The sequence below is a fragment of the Thalassophryne amazonica genome, chromosome 10, assembly GCF_902500255.1.
Source record: "Thalassophryne amazonica chromosome 10, fThaAma1.1, whole genome shotgun sequence".
NCBI lineage: Eukaryota > Metazoa > Chordata > Actinopteri > Batrachoidiformes > Batrachoididae > Thalassophryne > Thalassophryne amazonica.
This window is the reverse complement of record NC_047112.1, coordinates 58704727-58723910: the sequence shown is the minus strand read 5'-3', so window position 1 is coordinate 58723910 and position 19184 is coordinate 58704727. Positions and strand designations below refer to the sequence as shown.

At 41.4% G+C, this 19184-nt stretch overlaps 1 protein-coding gene across 1 annotated transcript in view; it reads right to left on the bottom strand.

Moving 5' to 3' along the window:
* Positions 1–19184, bottom strand: part of il12rb1 (interleukin 12 receptor subunit beta 1) — a 55718-nt gene that overhangs the window by 10400 nt on the left and 26134 nt on the right. Inside the window, exons 10-12 of the mRNA XM_034180048.1 lie at positions 14749–14847; positions 5571–5726; positions 4702–4857 (exon numbers count right to left, since the gene is read on the bottom strand). Coding sequence (XP_034035939.1) covers positions 4702–4857; positions 5571–5726; positions 14749–14847 — 411 coding nt within the window. The remainder of the gene's footprint in view (positions 1–4701; positions 4858–5570; positions 5727–14748; positions 14848–19184) is intronic.

The window sequence follows — 19184 nt, the reverse complement described above, 5'->3', positions numbered from 1 at the left end:
AACTGGAGCTTCGTCAGAATTTTCAAACCATTGAAAAATGTGAATGAATCCTGACAACAATCACCGTATTCTGTTTTGCTTTCTGTCTTGACGGTTCCTCATCGTTTGCATAGTTCCCGTACCATCAGCGTTCCATTTGATTGTCGTCCAAATTCATCCAACCTCCCAAGTCTGATGTCTTGCACAAACCCTGACTGTATCCGAATGGATCAATAACTAAAGATCCGATGAGCTGAACATGACTCGTCCATGTGTGGGACGAAAAGCAACGTTTTCTTACAGAAACAATAGCAGCAAGAATGTTTGATCAGCTACTTTCACTATTTATGCACATTCCAGCTTTCTCTGGCTCCAACATGCGTGTGCGTGCACACGTTGTAGTGAAGACAAGACAACGCAGCTGCAGGTGGCTGTGGAGAGCACAGACTCGCTGCAGAAATGATCACAGCGTCAAGGTCGCTGTTCGCTTCATTTTTCTTTTGTTAATTTCGGTTTTGTTCTTTTATGCACACTCCACTCACAGGCTTTTCGGTGAAGGGAGAAGTGCCGGCTCTTTCATCTACTTTTTCTCCATGAATGGTGGCTTTGTGACTTTTTCCTTTGTTCAGCTAACACTGTGTCCCGTGTGACTGAGCCTTAAACAACCCTACTCAGAATGTGATGTAACATTAGGTTAATGAAGAAAAGTGATATTTAATATGCTAGCTCTGTTAAATCCCACCCACATGCTTAAATGTGTTGCAAGAAGTCCGTAATAATGGCAAATGGATTACCTTTGAAAGGCAACACAAACTATTGGTTTGCAAAATGGAAAAGTGATTTTGAAAATGTGTGAACAAAATTAAGGATTTGGGAATCAGAAGAAATGATGAGAAAAGGAAAATTCACACAGCTGGGTTCAGACTGAAGTGTAAGACAGAAGAGAGGGCTGATGGAACAGGACAGAATCTGGCTGTAAAACACCTGCAAACAGCTTAAGAAGAATGTTGCATTTATAGAAGAGTGGAAGTTGGTGAACATGAATGAATGTACAGGCGTTATTTCTTTCTCTTGGTATAACTGAGCGGTATGGCAGGATAAGCACAAGAATAGTTCAACACAAGCATGCACCATCCTACCCAACCCAGTCTCAGAAGTTTGTTTCGTCATAAAAATTTGACAAATTTCATGACTTTTTTTTTTTTTTACTATCACGAACCAATAGATTCATGTATATTTTGTGATGCTGAATCACGACATGCCATGAGATATCACACAGCATGTTGTGATTCAGCATCACAAAATACAACCCCAATTCCAATGATTATTCCAATTATTAATAATAAGAAGAATAAGACACCAAGCTGGGCCTTCCTGCTGCTAGACCACTATAATTTCGCATGCAAATGCTATGTCATATATTGTTGCACTTACTTGATATTTTGCTTTGTTAGCAAAGTTGTCAACTTGCTAGCTTTAATCCTAAACCAAACCAGTCCATATCTACAGAGGTCTAGCCAAGTCAAGGTGATGCTGCCAAACACACTACATTCAGACTTTGATACTGGTACAACCCCAGTTCCAATGAAGTTGGGACATTGAGTAAAATATAAATAAAAACAGAATACAATGATTTGCAAATCCTCTTCAACCTATATTCAACTGAATACACCACAAAAACAAGATATTCACTGTTCAAACTGATAAATGTTATTGTTTTTGTGCAAATATTTGCTCATTTTGAAATGGATGCCTGCAACATGTTTCAAAAAAGCTGGGACAGTGGTATGTTTACCACTGTGTTACATCACCTTTCCTTCTAATAACAGTCAATAAGCGTTTGGGAACTGAGGACACTAATTGTTGAAGCTTTGTAGGTGGAATTCTTTCCCATTCTTGCTTGATGTATGACTTCAGTTGTTCAACAGTTCGGGGTCTCCGTTGTCGTATTTTGCACTTAATAATGCGCCACACATTTTCAATGGGCGACAGATCTGGACTGCAAGCAGGCCAGTCTAGTACCTGCACTCTTTTACTACAAAGCAATGCTGTTGTAACATGTACAGAATGTGGCTTGGCATTGTCTTGCTGAAATAAGCAGGGACGCCCCTGAAAAAGACGTTGCTTGGATGGCAGCATGTGTTGCTCCAAAACCTGGATGTACCTTTCAGCATTGATGGTGCCATCACAGATGTGCAAGTTGCCCATGACATGGGCACTAACACACCCCCATACCATCACAGATACTGGCTTTTGAATTTTGCACTGGTAACAATCTGGATGGTGTTTTTCCTCTTTTGTCTGGAGGACACAACGTCCATGATTTCCAAAAACAATTTGAAATGTGGACTCATCAGACCACAGCACACTTTTCCACTTTGCGCCTGTCCATTTCAAATGAGCTCGGGTCCAGAGAAGGCGGTGGCGTTTGTGGATGTTGTTGATGTATGGCTTTCACTTTGCATGGTAGTTTTAACTTGCACTTGTAGATGTAGTGACGAACTGTGTTAACTGACAGTGGTTTTCTGAAGTGTTCCTGAGCCCACGTGATAAGATCCTTTACACAGTAATGTTGGTTTTTAATGCAGTGCCGCCTGAGGGATCGAAGGGCAAGGGCATTCAGTGTTGGTTTTCGGCCTTGCTGCTTACGTGTAGAAAGTTCTCCAGATTCTCTGAATCTTCTGATTATATTATGGACTGTAGATGATAGAATCCCTAAATTCCTTACAATTGAACATTGAGAAACATTAATTTTAAACTGTTGGACTATTTTTTCATGCAGTTGTTCACAAAGTGGTGATCCTCATCCCATCTTTGCTTGTGAATGTCTGAGCCTTTTGGGGGATGCTCCTTTTATACCCAATCATGACACTCACCTGTTTCCAATTAGGTGTTCTTTGAGCATTCCTCAGCTTTCCCAGTCTTTTGTTGCTTTGTTGTTTTGAAATGTGTTGCAGGCATTCATTTCAAAATGATCAAATATTTGCACAAAAACAAAGTTTATCAGTTTGAACATTAAATATGTTGTCTTTGTGGTGTATTCAATTGAATATAGGTTGAAGAGGATTTGCAAATCATTGTATTTGTCAGGAACTGGGCCTGGTCAGGGCACTAAGCCCTTGATTTTCCTCTTTTCATGGTTTCCGTTTGCTTCAACATTGATTTATCAGTAATTTTCATCATGAGTTATTCTGTCATGTTTTCTTGTCACTTTGTTCTTTTTGTTATGATTCACTAGTTATTTCATTTTCATCATAGTTGTCCTCAGTTTCATCATAGTCATTAACAGTTATTCTCTGTTCTGTTTTGATTTGTCACTTTGTTTTCTGTTACTGTTTACTTTGGCCTTTCATTCTGTTCTAGTTGTCAGTCATTGTTTATTTAGTTATCACTTGTTCCTCTTGGTTATAATATCTGTTGTACTGTTATGTCAGGATTTGTTTTGGTTATTGTTTGTTCACTGCTTCTTCTTTTGGTTGGTATTACTGCCTAGTTTTCTTTAGTCAGTTTTTGTTTAATGTCATTTTAGTATTTTGCTCCGTCTTGTATTCTAGTCCATGTTGCCAGTTCTTGTTTAGTCTAGTCCTCATGTTCCTGTTTGACTCCTATTCAGTTGTAGCTCAGTTTTGTTTTTGCCTCTTGTTCCTACTTCACATCCTGCACCTGCTTTCATGTCCTTGTCTCACGCCCAGTTATTTATGTTCACTTCACATCCTGCACCTGTCATGTTTTTCTCTCACTTTAACTCTGTCTGCTTTGTCTTCTTTCACTCACGCTCTGTGCACCTGTTCACATATCTTTGTCTTTTCTTCACTCCACCTTAAGTTGTCCTCCCTCACTGTCTTGCACAATGAAGTATCTTCCACGCCTCCTTCTTGATTGTTCCTCACGTGCACCTAATTAACTCCTGTCCTATTTAGTCTCCACCCAGCCACCACACCCTTGTTCGTTTGTTGTCTTTGCACACTTACCAGCTCTGTATCTTGTCCTGTTTTTGCCGTGTATCCAGATCCTGCTTTGTGTTTTTTGACTTTGCTTTTGCCTTGCCCATGATGTCTGTGTCTGCTCGTGCCTTTGAACCCTGCTTGCCCATGACTGCGTTTTTGCCTGACCCTGTTTGTACTTCTGCCTCGCCGACTGATCACTTGTGTGCCGAACCAGAGCCAGAATTAAAGACCACGATTTCTTCTTCATCCAGTAGTCCGAGAGTTTGCATTTTGGGTCCAAACACTTCGGAAGCCTGGCACCCGCCGGGCGTGACACTATTCTGTTTTTATTTACATTCTACACAACGTCCCAACTTCATTGGAATTGGGGTTGTATACATTAATCTATTGGTTCGTGATATTTTCGCGTAAAGTGCAAAATTTTCATAATGGGAGCACAAATTTATTCTAATACATTCCGTGACGGGTGCATGAAATTAAAAGTGATGCGGGGGGTTATGTTTAGGGTTAGGTGAAGGGGTAGGGTTAAGTTATGGTTATGGTTAGGGCTAGGGGGAGGGGGAGGGTTAGTAATAGTAAGATAAAAAAAAACATTATAAAAATTGGACTAATTTTGTGACAGGAGCGCACACACACACACACACACACACACACACACACACACACACACACACACACACACACACACACACAAAACTCATGAGACTGGGTTGGCAGAATCATGGCAAAAGCAGTTTTAGCAAAAGAGATATTTTTTGTTCTGTAAATCTGATACCATTCTCAGAATTCTCTGGCAGTGTGTCGATAATCACTGTGGCTGCCGGTCCTTCTCCTGCTCGAGTCACTCCAGCCAGGCTGATGTTGTATTTAGTTGCTGGGGTCAACTTTTCCAGGTGGTGTTTTGTCAATGAGGCTGATATGTTTAGGCAGTCTGATACAAGGAAAAAAACACAGAGGAATGTGCAAAACTGTTCAAAGACAGGTGCACCAAGCTTTTGGGATCATATTCAAGAAGGCTGCCAAAGGTGCATCAACAAAGTATTGAGCAACGGATGTGAATACTTAACGTGCACATGATTTCTTAGTTTTTTCATGTTATCATTATGAGGTGTGGTGAGTAGAATTTTGAAGGAAAAAAATAATTGACTCCATTTTGGAAAAGGGCTGTAACTTTTTCCATACAATGTGGAAAAAGTGAAGTGTTGTGAATACTTTCCGGATGCCTCTGTATATGTGGCCCTGTGACAGACTGACGTTCTGTCCAGGGTGTACCACACCTCATGCCCTATGACTGCTGGGATAGGCTTCAGCCCCCTGTGACCCTTAATTGAAGTAAGCGGTTGAAGATGAGTGAGTGACTGAGTGTTGCATTCTGGAGAAATCTTTACATTGGGGGAAAAAAGGTTTTTTTGTTTGTTTGTTTTTTGTTTGTTTGTTTTTTGTAGTTGCACTTTGCTGCACTTTTGCACAGTAAATGTTCTAAAATGCCTTTGTATTGTATTCCTGTATTATGCAATTACTATAGCAATGCATTAACTGTTCAGAAACATTTATTTTAAAATTGTAAGAGTAAGGTAGTAGAGCACACCATTCAGCCATAATTTTCCTTTTTACAAGCTGGTGACTAGAAAGTGGTTGGTTCACCTTTGACTTTATCCTGCAAGTTGACTTTCACACTACACAGGCTGTAGTGAGTGAGAAAACCTTGCAGGTCTACAGAAGGGATTGCTTTCCAAGACAGATGAGCAGAGTTGTGCGTCTCACTCGTAGTACCAAACTCCTGAGGTTTGCTGCGTGGTGCTGGAAAGAAAAAAAAAATACAATTTAGTCTTGAACAGAAACCTTTTGATTCTGCAGTATGATGAAGTCCTGCGTCAGGTCAGGCACAACTGTATTGCTTTGGGTCCTGTCTCACTTGGCGTGACTGTTGGAGAGCAGTTGGAGATGTGAATTAGCAATCAAACATGCAAATGAGTGATAATGTTGCTGTTGGCATCTCACTGAAGTGGCCACTTATTGCTGAAACAATGACACGTCTGCACACAAAGTGTTCAGCTCTTATTATCCTGCTATTATCTGTGTGAATAGACTGCGGAAATCCCCCCCAATGTACCCAGTAAGGACAAGAAAAAATGTAATAAAAATAAAATAATGATTCTGTGTAGGCTCTCAGTTGTCCAGGTGGTTTCCATAGTAGAGAAGTTTGAATCTTTGACTGGACTGGGTTGCTTGACGTGAGGACGTTTCGCTTCAAATCACAGAAGCTTCCTCAGCTAAAATTCTTGTTCTGGTAGTCTGACTTCTGTCTTGACTCTTGTAGAGAAGAATAAAACAGAAGCCAACAAAAGCTGGAGTTTTTAACCTAACCAGACCCCTCCTACCGAGAGGCCGACTGCTATAGGCTAGTGACTAAACAATAGCTCTAATTAGCACCCACTGTACTCTAGTTAGCACCCTCCTAATGACAGGGCAGCTGTCCTAATGATGGGACGGAAGCCTCCCCTGATGGCTCCCTTGACGACTCTGCTGATGACGTGAATAACTCATTACCATGAACAAAAGACTGAAACTGCTTTGACCTGAGTACCCCATATTGTAAACAGGGGACAAAGCGTGTCTCAGACCCCCTCCCTGGTTAAGGCTGGGTTTCAACTGTTTTACAAAGAATGCTTCCTTGACACCTCTCTCAAACCATTTCTTCTCTCTGGCTAAGATTTTAACTTCCTTGTCCTCAAACGTGTGGTTAGTGTCTTTCAGGTGGAGATGAACTGCAGACTGAGGTCCACTGGTGACCTCTCTGCGGTGCTGGTGTAGCCTTTTGTGTAGAGGTTGCTTAGTCTCACCTATGTGGTGTTCATTACAGTTTTCCTGACATATGATAGAATACACTACATTGCTCTGTTTGTAACTAGGGATCCTGTCCCTAGTCCCTGTGTTCAAGGGGGTGGTTGAACACAAGCTCGAGGTGATCAGGACTCTTCAACGCAGAGCCCTACAGGTGCCCACAACTGCAGAGGGAAGGGCTAAAGAACAACAACTTGTACGGAAAGCCCTCATAGTATGTTGGTACCCACGATGGTCCCTGGACAAAGTGCAGAAGTCCCAGAAAACAAAGAGACCAGATAGACAGGAGACGGAGACAAGCAGAAGAGGAGTGTCTCTCCCTTATTTAGCAGGAGTAGGGGAAAAACTACAGAGGATCTTCAGACAGCACAAAATCCCAGTTTACTTTAAACCAGTTAACACCTTGAGACAGAAATTAGTTCACCCTAAGGACAGGATCCCTAGTTACAAACAGAGCAATGTAGTGTACTCTATCAGATGTCAGGAAAACTGTAATGAACACTACATAGGTGAGACTAAGCAACCTCTACACAAAAGGCTATACCAGCATCGCAGAGAGGGCGCCAGTGGACCTCAGTCTGCAGTTCATCTCCACCTGAAAGACACTAACCACACGTTTGAGGACATGGAAGTTAAAATCTTAGCCAGAGAGAAGAAATGGTTTGAGAGAGGTGTCAAGGAAGCATTCTTTGTAAAACAGTTGAAACCCAGCCTTAACCGGGGAGGGGGTCTCAGACATGCTTTGTCCCCTGTTTACAATGGGGTACTCAGGTCAAAACAGTTTCAGTCTTTTGTTCATGGTAATGAGTCATTCACGTCATCAGGAGAGTCGTCAAGGGAGCCATCAGGGGAGGCTTCCGTCCCATCATTAGGAGGGACAGCTGCCCTGTCATTAGGAGGGTGCTAACTAGAGCACAATAGGTGCTAATTAGAGCTATTGTTTAGTCACTAGCCTGTAGCAGTCAGCCTCTCGGTAGGAGGGGTCTGGTTAGGTTAAAAACTCCAGCTTTTGTTGGCTTCTGTTTTATTCTTCTCTACAAGAGTCAAGACAGAAGTCAGACTACCAGAGCAAGAATTTTAGCTGAGGAAGCTTCTGTGATTTGAAGTGAAACGTCCTCACGTCAAGCAACCCAGTCCAGTTGAAGATTCAAGCTTCTCTACTATAAAATAATGATAATAATAAGCTGAGTGGCCTCTGTGTGCATGTGTGTGTGTGTGGTGTGCACGCATATGGCTTTGATCACGCAAAAACCAGGGAGAGCATACTTTTGCTATTTGGCATGCTTATGTATTTTGGGTCAAGGATGAATGCTGCGAAAATGGAAAGTTGATATTACTAATATTTCCAGAGAAATTAGCAATTTAACTAACCAATAAACAATGGATGCAGTGCTGCAATGCACCATGGAGTTCAGGGTTTTGATGTTTTAAATGTTGTTATTGTGGTTCATGATAGTTTAACAGTGTTGTTAGTGTCATTGATTTGTTTTGTTCTTGTAGCTTATTTGGTTTAGCCAGTTTAAATAAGTCTCATGTTGCTATTATCATGAGTGACTTAAATTTAATTTTGGCACCCTCAGTGAAATGTTTAGTAGTTTTAATGTCTTCAGCCACTGTCTTTGTCAAACTAAAACCACCTGCTTCCAGCAGCTATCTGTGCATGCATGCGTGTTGTTAGCTACTTTCTGGACTCACACCATTCCAACAGTTGGCAGTAAGTCATCCTTATATTCAAAGCGTGAGTGTGGTGAGTGATTTTATGTTCAATGTAAGTACATAATATAATTGTAAATATGTTAAAAATACATGGATGACACCAGAAAGTGAAAACACTTATTTCCATTGTGGTCCATTTAAAAATCAAATTACAAAATACAAGTCGAAATAAAATAAAAAATAGTGTATATGATAACAAGAACCTAAACAATTTAGAAATCCATTAAGACAGTAAATTAACATTAAAAAAAGTACATAATTAACAGGAAATAAAAGTTGACTTCTTCTTCTAAAAATTGTTGAGGTCTCAGTGTTATGATTTGCCCTGGATCTGGGCTTATGTTCTGCTTTGTCTTTTATCTGTGAGCCATTTGTCTTTGATTTTCTGTTTATCATTATCTTAGTCACTGGTTCTGTTTATCTGGTCATTATATTTTAGTCACTTAAGTCTCATCTTTGTTTAGTTCAGATGATCTCTTTTCTGTGTGTAATAGTTTTGTCACTGATTTTATTCTCTGTTAATAATTTATTTTCTGTGTAGTCATTAGTGGTATTATCTGTTATCTGTTACTTTAGCCACTTGTTAAGTTCCGTTCTACTTTGGTCTGTGCCTTATTTTCTTGTTGATCACTTTTCTGTTCTCTTGTTTGATTCTGTGTACTTTTCATGTTGGTATTTTATTTTTTCTTCAATATTTGCTTCTTCTTTGCTTTAGGCATTGTATTTTTATCACAGTTGGTTTGAGCTGGATTTTCAGTCACTTTGTTGAGTCTGCTTCTGTTAGTCACACCCACCTGTCACTCTACTCCTGTCTTACCTTTGTCTCATTCAACCCCGCCCCCTTCCTGAACTTTCCCCGCATCTGTTTCACATTAACGCCCCAATTGCCCTGCCTTGTATTTAAGCCTTCACTGTCCCTTATATCTCCACCAACTCGTTGTGATACTCTTATCCACATTCCAGCCATTTTCCTTGCACAGTTTTGCCCTGCCCTGTTTTGACCTTGTTCTGTTTTTGACCTCGTTTTGCATCAGCCCATGAACTTCGTCTCCGTGTGTATTGACCTGTGCTTGTTTTTTGACCTCGCCTCTGCCTGACACCTGCCTGTACCACCGCCTCTGTCCACCTACTCAACAAAAATATAAACGCAACACTTTTGGTTTTGCTCCCATTTTGTATGAGATGAACTCAAAGATCTAAAACTTTTTCCACAAACACAATATCACCATTTCTCTCAAATATTGTTCACAAACCAGTCTAAATCTGTGATAGTGAGCACTTCTCCTTTGCTGAGATAATCCATCCCACCTCACAGGTGTGCCATACCAAGATGCTGATTAGACACCATGATTAGTGCACAGGTGTGCCTTAGACTGCCCACAATAAAAGGCCACTCTGAAAGGTGCAATTTTATCACACAGCACAATGCCACAGATGTCGCAAGATTTGAGGGAGCGTGCAATTGGCATGCTGACAGCAGGAATGTCAACCAGAGCTGTTGCTCGTGTATTGAATGTTCATGTCTCTACCATAAGCCGTCTCCAAAGTCGTTTCAGAGAATTTGGCAGTACATCCAACCAGCCTCACAACCGCAGACCACGTGTAACCACACCAGCCCAGGACCTCCACATCCAGCATGTTCACCTCCAAGATCATCTGAGACCAGCCACTCGGACAGCTGCTGGAACAATCGGTTTGCATAACCAAAGAATTTTTGCACAAACTGTCAGAAACCATCTCAGGGAAGCTCATCTGCATGCTTGTCGTCCTCATCGGGGTCTCGACCTGACTCCAGTTCGTCGTCGTAACCGACTTGAGTGGGCAAATGCTCACATTTGCTGGCATTTGGCACATTGGAGAGGTGTTCTCTTCACAGATGATGCGAAGGAGATGTGTTGCACTGCATGAGGCAAATGGTGGTCACACCAGATACTGACTGGTATCCCCCCCCCCAATAAAACAAAACTGCACCTTTCAGAGTGGCCTTTTATTGTGGGCAGTCTAAGGCACACCTGTGCACTAATCATGGTGTCTAATCAGCATCTTGATATGGCACACCTGTGAGGTGGGATGGATTATCTCAGCAAAGGAGAAGTGCTCACTATCACAGATTTAGACTGGTTTGTGAACAATATTTGAGGGAAATGGTGATATTGTGTATGTGGAAAAAGTTTTAGATCTTTGAGTTCATCTCATACAAAATGGGAGCAAAACCAAAAGTGTTGCGTTTATATTTTTGTTGATTATATGTACCGAATCCCAGCCTAATTTTGTGATAAAACCTTTTTACTCTCAGGCCTGTATCTGTGAGTTTTACATTTGCGTCCGTTCACCTTCTGTGCCATGCCTCCTCGAACCTTGACACTAAGCACACCCGGCGCCACGAGGGGGCGTTTGGGGGCGACGCCCCCTCACGTCATCAACCTCGCCCCCTCGGATGTTAAGGGCACACTGCAAGCTTCAGCACGAGGCACGCCCCCTAGCGAGTCGTAACGCCAGGCCGATGCATTCCAACGCGTCGTGACGTCTGATGCGTCGCTTCGGAAGCGGCAAGGGGGGCGGAGATTGCGGCTTCGTCACACTCTGGCTGATTCCACAACCTGAAAAAAGTTCAGCGATTGCCGTCTTGAATTTGGGTCTCCTGCCATGAACCACAAAAAAGCTTTAAAAAACAGCAGTAGTAGAACAATTCTACCATTACCCTGGTGGGAGAAGCTTTTTTCAGCTACTTTTCAGAGTGACGCCGCCGACCGAGGGAGGACTGACGATTTGGTAGGATATCGATCGAACCGCGACAGCGGGCCGACCCGCATTCCTGGGCAGAGGGAGGCAGGCAGCCGGCCGGGGTGATGGAGCAAACCCACTCAGTCCGAAATCTCCCACTTTTTGGATATAGGCGAAAACCCAGTTTGCCCAACGGAGTTTAGTTCTGCAGCTTTATTGAGGTGAGAATAATATAAAAATAAAACGTGACGTTTCTGCACTGCTGTGAAGGTTTAATGATCGGCTAACGTTAGCTTAGCTTTTTAGCACAGTTGATCTGAGTGAACGCTTTAATTTCTAAATGGTTCAGACTTTTATTTTTACCAAATAAAGCTACAGCTTTTTTCAGACACCACAAAAGCTCAACTTTAAATAACTTATTTTTTCGGGCGTTTTTTTTTTCCATCTTTTTTTTTGCCCATTTTTTCCCCTTTTTAATATATAAACTGTTTAGTGTTTCTTTATATTTAAAGAAATATTTTTATTTATTCCAATCAGGAACATTTACTGTGCAGACAACCAAACTTCCATTGATGAGCTGAACCGTGAAGTCCAGTCGAAAGACATGACTGTCCTGATAACAACATTAAAGGCAATTACATATTTTGACAAAAGTACAAGTTTAAATGACTATATATAAAAAATTCATCATGAGGTTTATGTCACAGAAATCCTACTTTACAATCACACTGCAGTCATTGTTAAATTATTTCCTGTTGCATTTATAATAAATATTTGTATTTATTCAGTGTTTGTTTTTCTGGTTGAAATGAGATATAAATAATCTACCAGACTTTAAAAAATGTACAAGTTTCCATGTTATTTTATTTCTCTAAAAATAAATGTCCAAGGTTCCTTATGTTAAACAAGACATTATCTAATCTGAAATAACAGGTGGTTTTAATTTACAGATGAAAGGTTTCTAAAGAACCATTTATTGATTTATTTAGCTATTTTAATTACAAGTGTTTAAACAGTAATCAGAAATTTTGAGGTAACAAACAACAACAAAAAAACATTTCCAGTGATTTAACTTCAGAAAACTGCTCTATAAATGAGCAGTCCTGTCACACGTTCATGTTTTGTACAGATCAGTGGTTTCTGCCACGAGTCTTCCGTGTTTTGGACCGACGCGTTGTTCCTATTAGACAACGCGAAGGTACGTCACAGCTCAGTGTCGAAAGTTGGATTGGATTGAACTTTGACCACGTCAGCCTGCCGACAAGCGGCAATGCGCGCTCCCGTTAGAAGCGTCGGTTTAGCTCAGCTTTTGTCGCGTCTAAAAAGCAATGTGTCTCATTGAAAATAATGCTTTTTAGACTGATTTTGAACGCGTCTGACGTGAAAGGCCCTTCAGAGCTGGGGTTCCTGGGATTTGTCAATTCCACCAAGCAAAAGGCAAATCATGTAGCACGACTCACCTCACCTCGACGACGCACCTCTGCCATGGCACATGCACCTCCTCATCTCGACAGAACACCGGCTCTATGTAGTATGCAGGAGATCACTTGTCCGAGGGTCTATACGTTCAAATAATTCACGAAAGAAAACATCTCTGCTCTTCAGCAAAACCACCAGAGTTCAAAGCTGCAGAAGAGACCTTCATCTGGTCCAGAAAATCCAGCAGAACATCACCTGCTTCTAAATAAAAGGCTCTTTGAACAGCAACTATTTTATTATTTAAAAAAAAAATCTGTTTCATTTTATATTTTAACAGTAAATGAACGGCTCATTAAAGGGTGATTCTTTAACTACGGGCACTATTAGCCTTGTAAATGTAATTTCCACCACACCATTGCCTTACAATATAAAGCGCCTTGGGGCAACTGTTTGTTGTGATTTGGTGCTGTATACATGTGTTCACAATGTTTAAAAAATACTGTCATCACTCTTTACTCTTACTCAGTCAGTCTCTTACAACGGTGTAGCCTAAATACGAGTACACAAGCTTTCCAGGAGTGCACCCAATTCATTACGCACGCTCAGGGGCAGGTACCCTCCGGTGCGCACTTTTTTTGGGGGGGGGGGCGACCCCACCCCCTGTGATAAACTCATCGCCCCCTTAATATTTTTTTTCTGGTGCCGGGACTGACACTAAGGTTCTAAAAACATTTTGGACTCACATGCCATTCCAATGCATTATACAAGCTTTGCTTAATTTATTACCAAACTTACCACAAAAATGTCAGCTTCTTATTTTATAAACACTGCCCAATTGGAACCTGTGGATCCCCACGGGCAACATGCTAGTAATAATAATAAAGCGCATACAGTGCACTCACTGACTTGCAGAATGATGTCCCTGCAGGATCTACTGTCCTATCTTCCATGTCCAGTATATAATCCACTGTTTACATGATCCTTTTGTCCTCGGCTCCAAGATCCACGCACAGTGATTTTTTACGCTCTGCAACAGCTTCTTATCTGTGGCGCAGCAATGTGCAGCAGTGTTTTAGGGGTGTGCATCCTTTGATTTGATTTCATTTATTTGGCAATAACATTTTAGCTGCTTCCTTGTTTTTTCACTCTTGGTCTTCAAGGAGAACTGAAGTGGATCTGCACGTTGATTTGGCACAGACACATCCTCCTCTGTCCTCCTGCATTTTGGCTTTGATGGACATGTGATGTCATATTTTCATGGCACGACATTTAGCAAAAAGATTTTCCCAGTTTAAAGGCACACATCTGTACTGTTGGAGCTGGATCTGAGCAGTGTGCTGTTTAACGAAAGCATGGTCTCATATTTCCTCACTGTTAGTATGTTTCTCACAACAAGCACATCAAAGAATTCCCAACACATGTTCTGAGAGAGGGGGGGATAGAGACAGTGAGGGACAGAGGACAAGAGAGAGAGAGAGAGAGAGAGAGAGAGAGAGACAGGAAATGAGACAGAGAGAGTGCTTGAGATAATAAAAATTCAAAATGACAGTGCTGTGCATTCTGCTACTGTAGAAATGCTCCCCAATAAAAGAAAAAAAACTATAAAAAGAAAAAACATAAATGCACAAGTCCAGAAAGCTCAAATGGGATTCCTGATGTCAAGCAACCGTGACCAGGCTGGTAGCAGCTTGGCCACATCCAGAAATGGTTGTTCCTCTCAGATCATCTTCACTATTGTGGTATGCTCCCCCACAGCTCATGCGTGTGGCATAGACCCCCCCACCAAAGTTCGCTCATGAATGAGATTCCCAGCGAGTTTATTCAGAGGGTCACAAGACACCAGCGACAGCTCTGGATTCGCAATGGGAGGAGCCTTCTCGCCAAAATCAACGCATGATGCTGGCAACACCTCACGAGTGAAGAGCGCCACCCAGCGACTGTTGTGCAAAATCAAGCAATTTCCCTTGCAAATGCCATTTGCAGGCTGTCGCAGCCCAGTGAGATAGGACCCTTTGTATTTGTTTGTTTCACTATTGGCTGAAATAACTCATGCCACTTATCTGAACATGTGTAATAAATCATCAATTCATGTATATGAGCTGAATTTAAAGGCACTTACCTCCCACTGTTTTATAAAAGAGGCAGATTTTAACAGTTTGTGGTGTCCCACTAACACATCTGTGTTCAAAGTAAAGATAGCGAACATAGTCTTTCATGTCTGTAATGGAGACAGAGAAGAAACTTAAATTGAAAAATGCATAATTTGTGTTACACAGAAAATACATCATTCACGCACAATGTGGTTAAGACCTTAGAAAATGAATGAAAAACAAATCATCTAGTAGGAGTGCAATGGTAGGCACCTGCACAGTTTGGTACAAGTCAAGGTTTCAAAACCACAGTATGGTTCAAATCACTGTACGTTCCTGTCAGGTTTCCTCATACAGGTACAGAACAAAAACCAAAAAATTAAAAAGATGGAATAATATCACTTGAAATGTTCAACAACTGGCTTGAGAAAGAAAAGCTTCAAGATCCTGAACATTCTAACTGACATTTGAGTTACAGTGTAATTCATAGTCAGTATTTTAATGGTACACGTCTGACAGTTTGGTATCTATCTATCTATTTAATCAATATATTTAAGAAAAAAGAAAAATTTATGTGCATATTAATTGCCAGAATCCCACCAGACATTATCTCAGGGTGCAAGTCCACTCACTTTTATTTTTAAGTTTAAGTCCAGACACCCTGGTAAAGTATGTCCACACAAAAGGAGACACTGGGCAACTTGGTCCGCCGGGCATGTTAGTAACTTCATTCATGCACTGCACAATGACAGACTTGCTGTCCCACAAACAATCACTCAGTCCATGTTAAGTATCACAGTTTTTACCTTTTTAAATGACACACTGGCTTTACCAGAGTAGATGTCTGGTGTAAAACAGGATTTATTGAGGAGTTTTAACGGCCCAAACAGCGAAAGAGTGTTTCATGAAAAATTTTTTGTGTAGTACACAAGTGGAGGTGGAGTTTAATGTCTGATTTTTTTATGTCATGCGACTAATTTTGGAGAGTGTTAAAGGTTGTGCCTTTGTCAACTGACCACTAATAAGATAATGTACAAATAATGAATGTTTATGAGTTCAATGGTACGAATATTTCATGAGGCGAAAGCTGGAATGGTATGTTCCAGCTTTCACCTCATGAAATATTTGTTCCATTGGAAGAATGTAAAAACATTCATTATTTGTTTTATATAATGGCTAAAATAGATCTTTGTCATTTGATATTATACTCATTTATAAACAACAGAAAAGGGACTTACATTTTGGTGTTCGTCAGTGGTGCTTTGACGTCAACAGTCCAACACGAACTTTAAACCAGAGTCTAAAATTGTTCTCAGTCAACTTGGAAAAACAGTTAGATAGTTCAAAAATAATTGACAATGTAGTCTGTGATGCTGTACATTTACTTTGTGTACTTCCGGAAAAAATCACGGCAGAAATTAATCCAGCTCTTCATCCTAATGTCATCCTTTTCATCCTAACAGGTCTTCATGCCTCCAGATGGCTTAGTGGATTTGTTTCTGTGTGTGTGTGTGTGTGTGTGTGTGTGTGTGTGTGTGTGTGTGTGTGTGTGTGTGTGTGTGTGTGTGTGTGTGTGTGTGTGTGTGTGTGTGTGTGTTAGAAGAATTAGTACCATCAAGTAGCTCCTTTAAATCGTCTTCTGTCAGCAAAACAAACTCTGCCATGTTTAGCTAAACGCCGCGCCTACTAATATGTATGTGGGTGGGGTTCACAGGGTGCAATGGTACAATACATATGGAACCAAATTACACAGTAAATGGAACCATATTTGCACGCTAAATGCAGTGTAACACAAATGGGATGAATAATCCATGTCACGTGACATACAAAGCACCAATCAAATGACAAGGATCCACTCAGCCGTTATCAGTGATGGGAATAACGGCGTTGAAATAAATGGGGTTACTAACACCGTTACTTTTTTCAGTAACGATTAATCTAACTAGTTACTCTGACTGTCACTATAACACTGTTACCATTACCGACACCCCGTTACGGCACGTTACTGAAGCCGCTCAATAACCTTTTTTTTTTTACTTCGCGCATACAGACACAGGACTCTCAGGCGCAAGTGTGTGTGTCTTGTCAGTGTGTGTGTGTGTGTGAGTGACAAGGGAGGGGAGGGTGAGATAACCGCCTAAGCAATGATGATTGGTTAAGGTATAGTAAGATTACGTCTTCAGCCAATCAGAGAAACTAGGTGGGTGGGTGTTTAGAGCGCATGCATAGTGGCAGGTGTTTACAGCGCATAGCGAGAGATGGCGAGTGAGGAGGACTCAAGTGGGAAGACAGCATTTGCCAGATGGAAATACAGACACTACTTTAACCTCGTTGAGGTCAAAGGTAAAAATGTACACGTCGAGTGTACATTATGTCCCCGAGCAAAAACTTTGTCCACGTCTTGTGTAAGCAACACCAACCTACTGAAACACCTGTCGACGGCTCACGCTTCCACTAAACTAGTGGCCCAAGACACAGGTAGCAGGGCTGGTGTTAACGTGGGGTCCGCTAACAAAGGGCACGGTGAAGGACCCTCACCATGTAAGCAGCAAAAACTTGATTTTTGTGCTTCAGCTCCCCAAAAACTAACGCAGACAGAGCTCTATGACTTGATAGGGAGATATATTGTGGAGAACATGCTGCCGATGTCAACAGTGGAGTCAGACTCTTTCAGGACTCTGATAGGGAAAATACCGAGAAAAGGAGGCGTTGGCCCGCCTTGTAGAAAGACATTTTCGAAATACATTGATGCCGAATATGTTAAAATGAATGCTGAGCTCAAAAAAGAATTTGAACAGCTGGAATATTTGGCAACTACTGCAGACATATGGACTGCACACAATAAAAGCTACCTTGGCGTAACTGCACACTGGATACATCCACCAGCAAACATGGAACGAAAAAAAGATGGTTTAAGGGCCGTCATACACACGAGAGCATTGCCACAGAGCTTGACAACATCCACTCGTCATATGGCATTTCGCACAAAATAACGGCAGCTGTCACTGACAATGGCTCGAATTTCGTTAAGGCTTTTAAGAGGTATCAGTCAGTCGAGGAGGATGACTCTGGGGATGAGGAAGATGATGAGGTGACTTTTGTTGACATGAATGATGTCTTGCAAAGCCGTGTTGATGAGGATGACGATGTGATTAATTTACCACCACACTACAGGTGTGCATCACGCACACTGAACCTTGTGTCTTGTTCTGACATTGAGAAGTGGATTCTCTCCAGACCAGAGTAAGCAGTTTACAGGAGTGCAACTGCAAAATGCACAGCCTTGTGGAATAAGGCCAGCCATTCCACAGTGGCCGCAGAGACTGTAGAGGATGTGGTTGCAAAGAAGCTGATAGTGTCTTGCAGTACCAGATGGAATTCTTTTTATGAAGCCTTAGCTAGCATCTGCGAGATTCCCATAGTCGACCTCAACACCATCTCATCCAAGTTCGGCTCGAAAGCAATCACAGAAAAAGAGCATCAGCTCCTGAAGGAATATTGCATTGCGATGAAGCCACTGACAGTCGCCCTAGATATCCTCCAGGGAGAGGACAACTGCTGCCACGGCATGCTGCTACCTACCCTGGAGACCCTGATGATGAAAACCCTTGAGCTGAAGAGTGGACTCCAAATACTTGTGGATTTAACAAATCCATGAACATTTTCAGTTCAATTTAAAAAGCACTCCTGTTAAGCTATTTACTTTCTTTAATAAAGAAAATTGGAGCACTTTATGTCCATCCGTTGGCTATAGTTGTGTACTAGTTCTGGTAAGTTAGAGTTGCAGTAAATGAAAACCTTTGTGCAGGTAACTGTCTTTGCTGTTGGTGAGACGACTGGGTTGGCTGGTTGGATAAATGATTGCATACATGCAAGATGAATGAATGCAAGTTATGGACTTTAAGTTGGATTTAACAAATCCATATACATTTTCAGTTCAATTTAAACGAGCCTCTGTTAAATTGTGTACTTTTCTTTTTAAAAACATATTTTGAGAACTGTATGTCCATCCGTTGTCTATAGTTCGTGTTGAGTTGCAATAAATGCAAACCTCTGTGCAGGTACTTGTCTTTGCTGTCCTGCTCTCTATGCATCTGGCTTATGAAACACGCTCTGAGAAGGGGGGGGGGGGCTATGGGGTGAGTAACGCAATAGTTACTTTTACTGGTAACTAGTTACTTTTATAGTGGAGTAACCCAGTTAGTAACTCAGTTACTTTTTGGGAGAAGTAACTAGTAACCAGAGGTGGGACGAAGTCACCATCAAGTCACTCTCAAGTCATGAATCAGCAAGTCCCAAGTCAAGTCTCAAGTCATAATTAAAACCAATTGTTTGCAAGGTGACTTGAGACTTGACTTGGGACTTGCAGAATGATGACTTGAGAATGACTTGGCAGTGACTTTGTCCCACCTCTGCTAGTAACTATAACTAATTACTTTTTCAAAGTAACGTGCCCAACACTGGC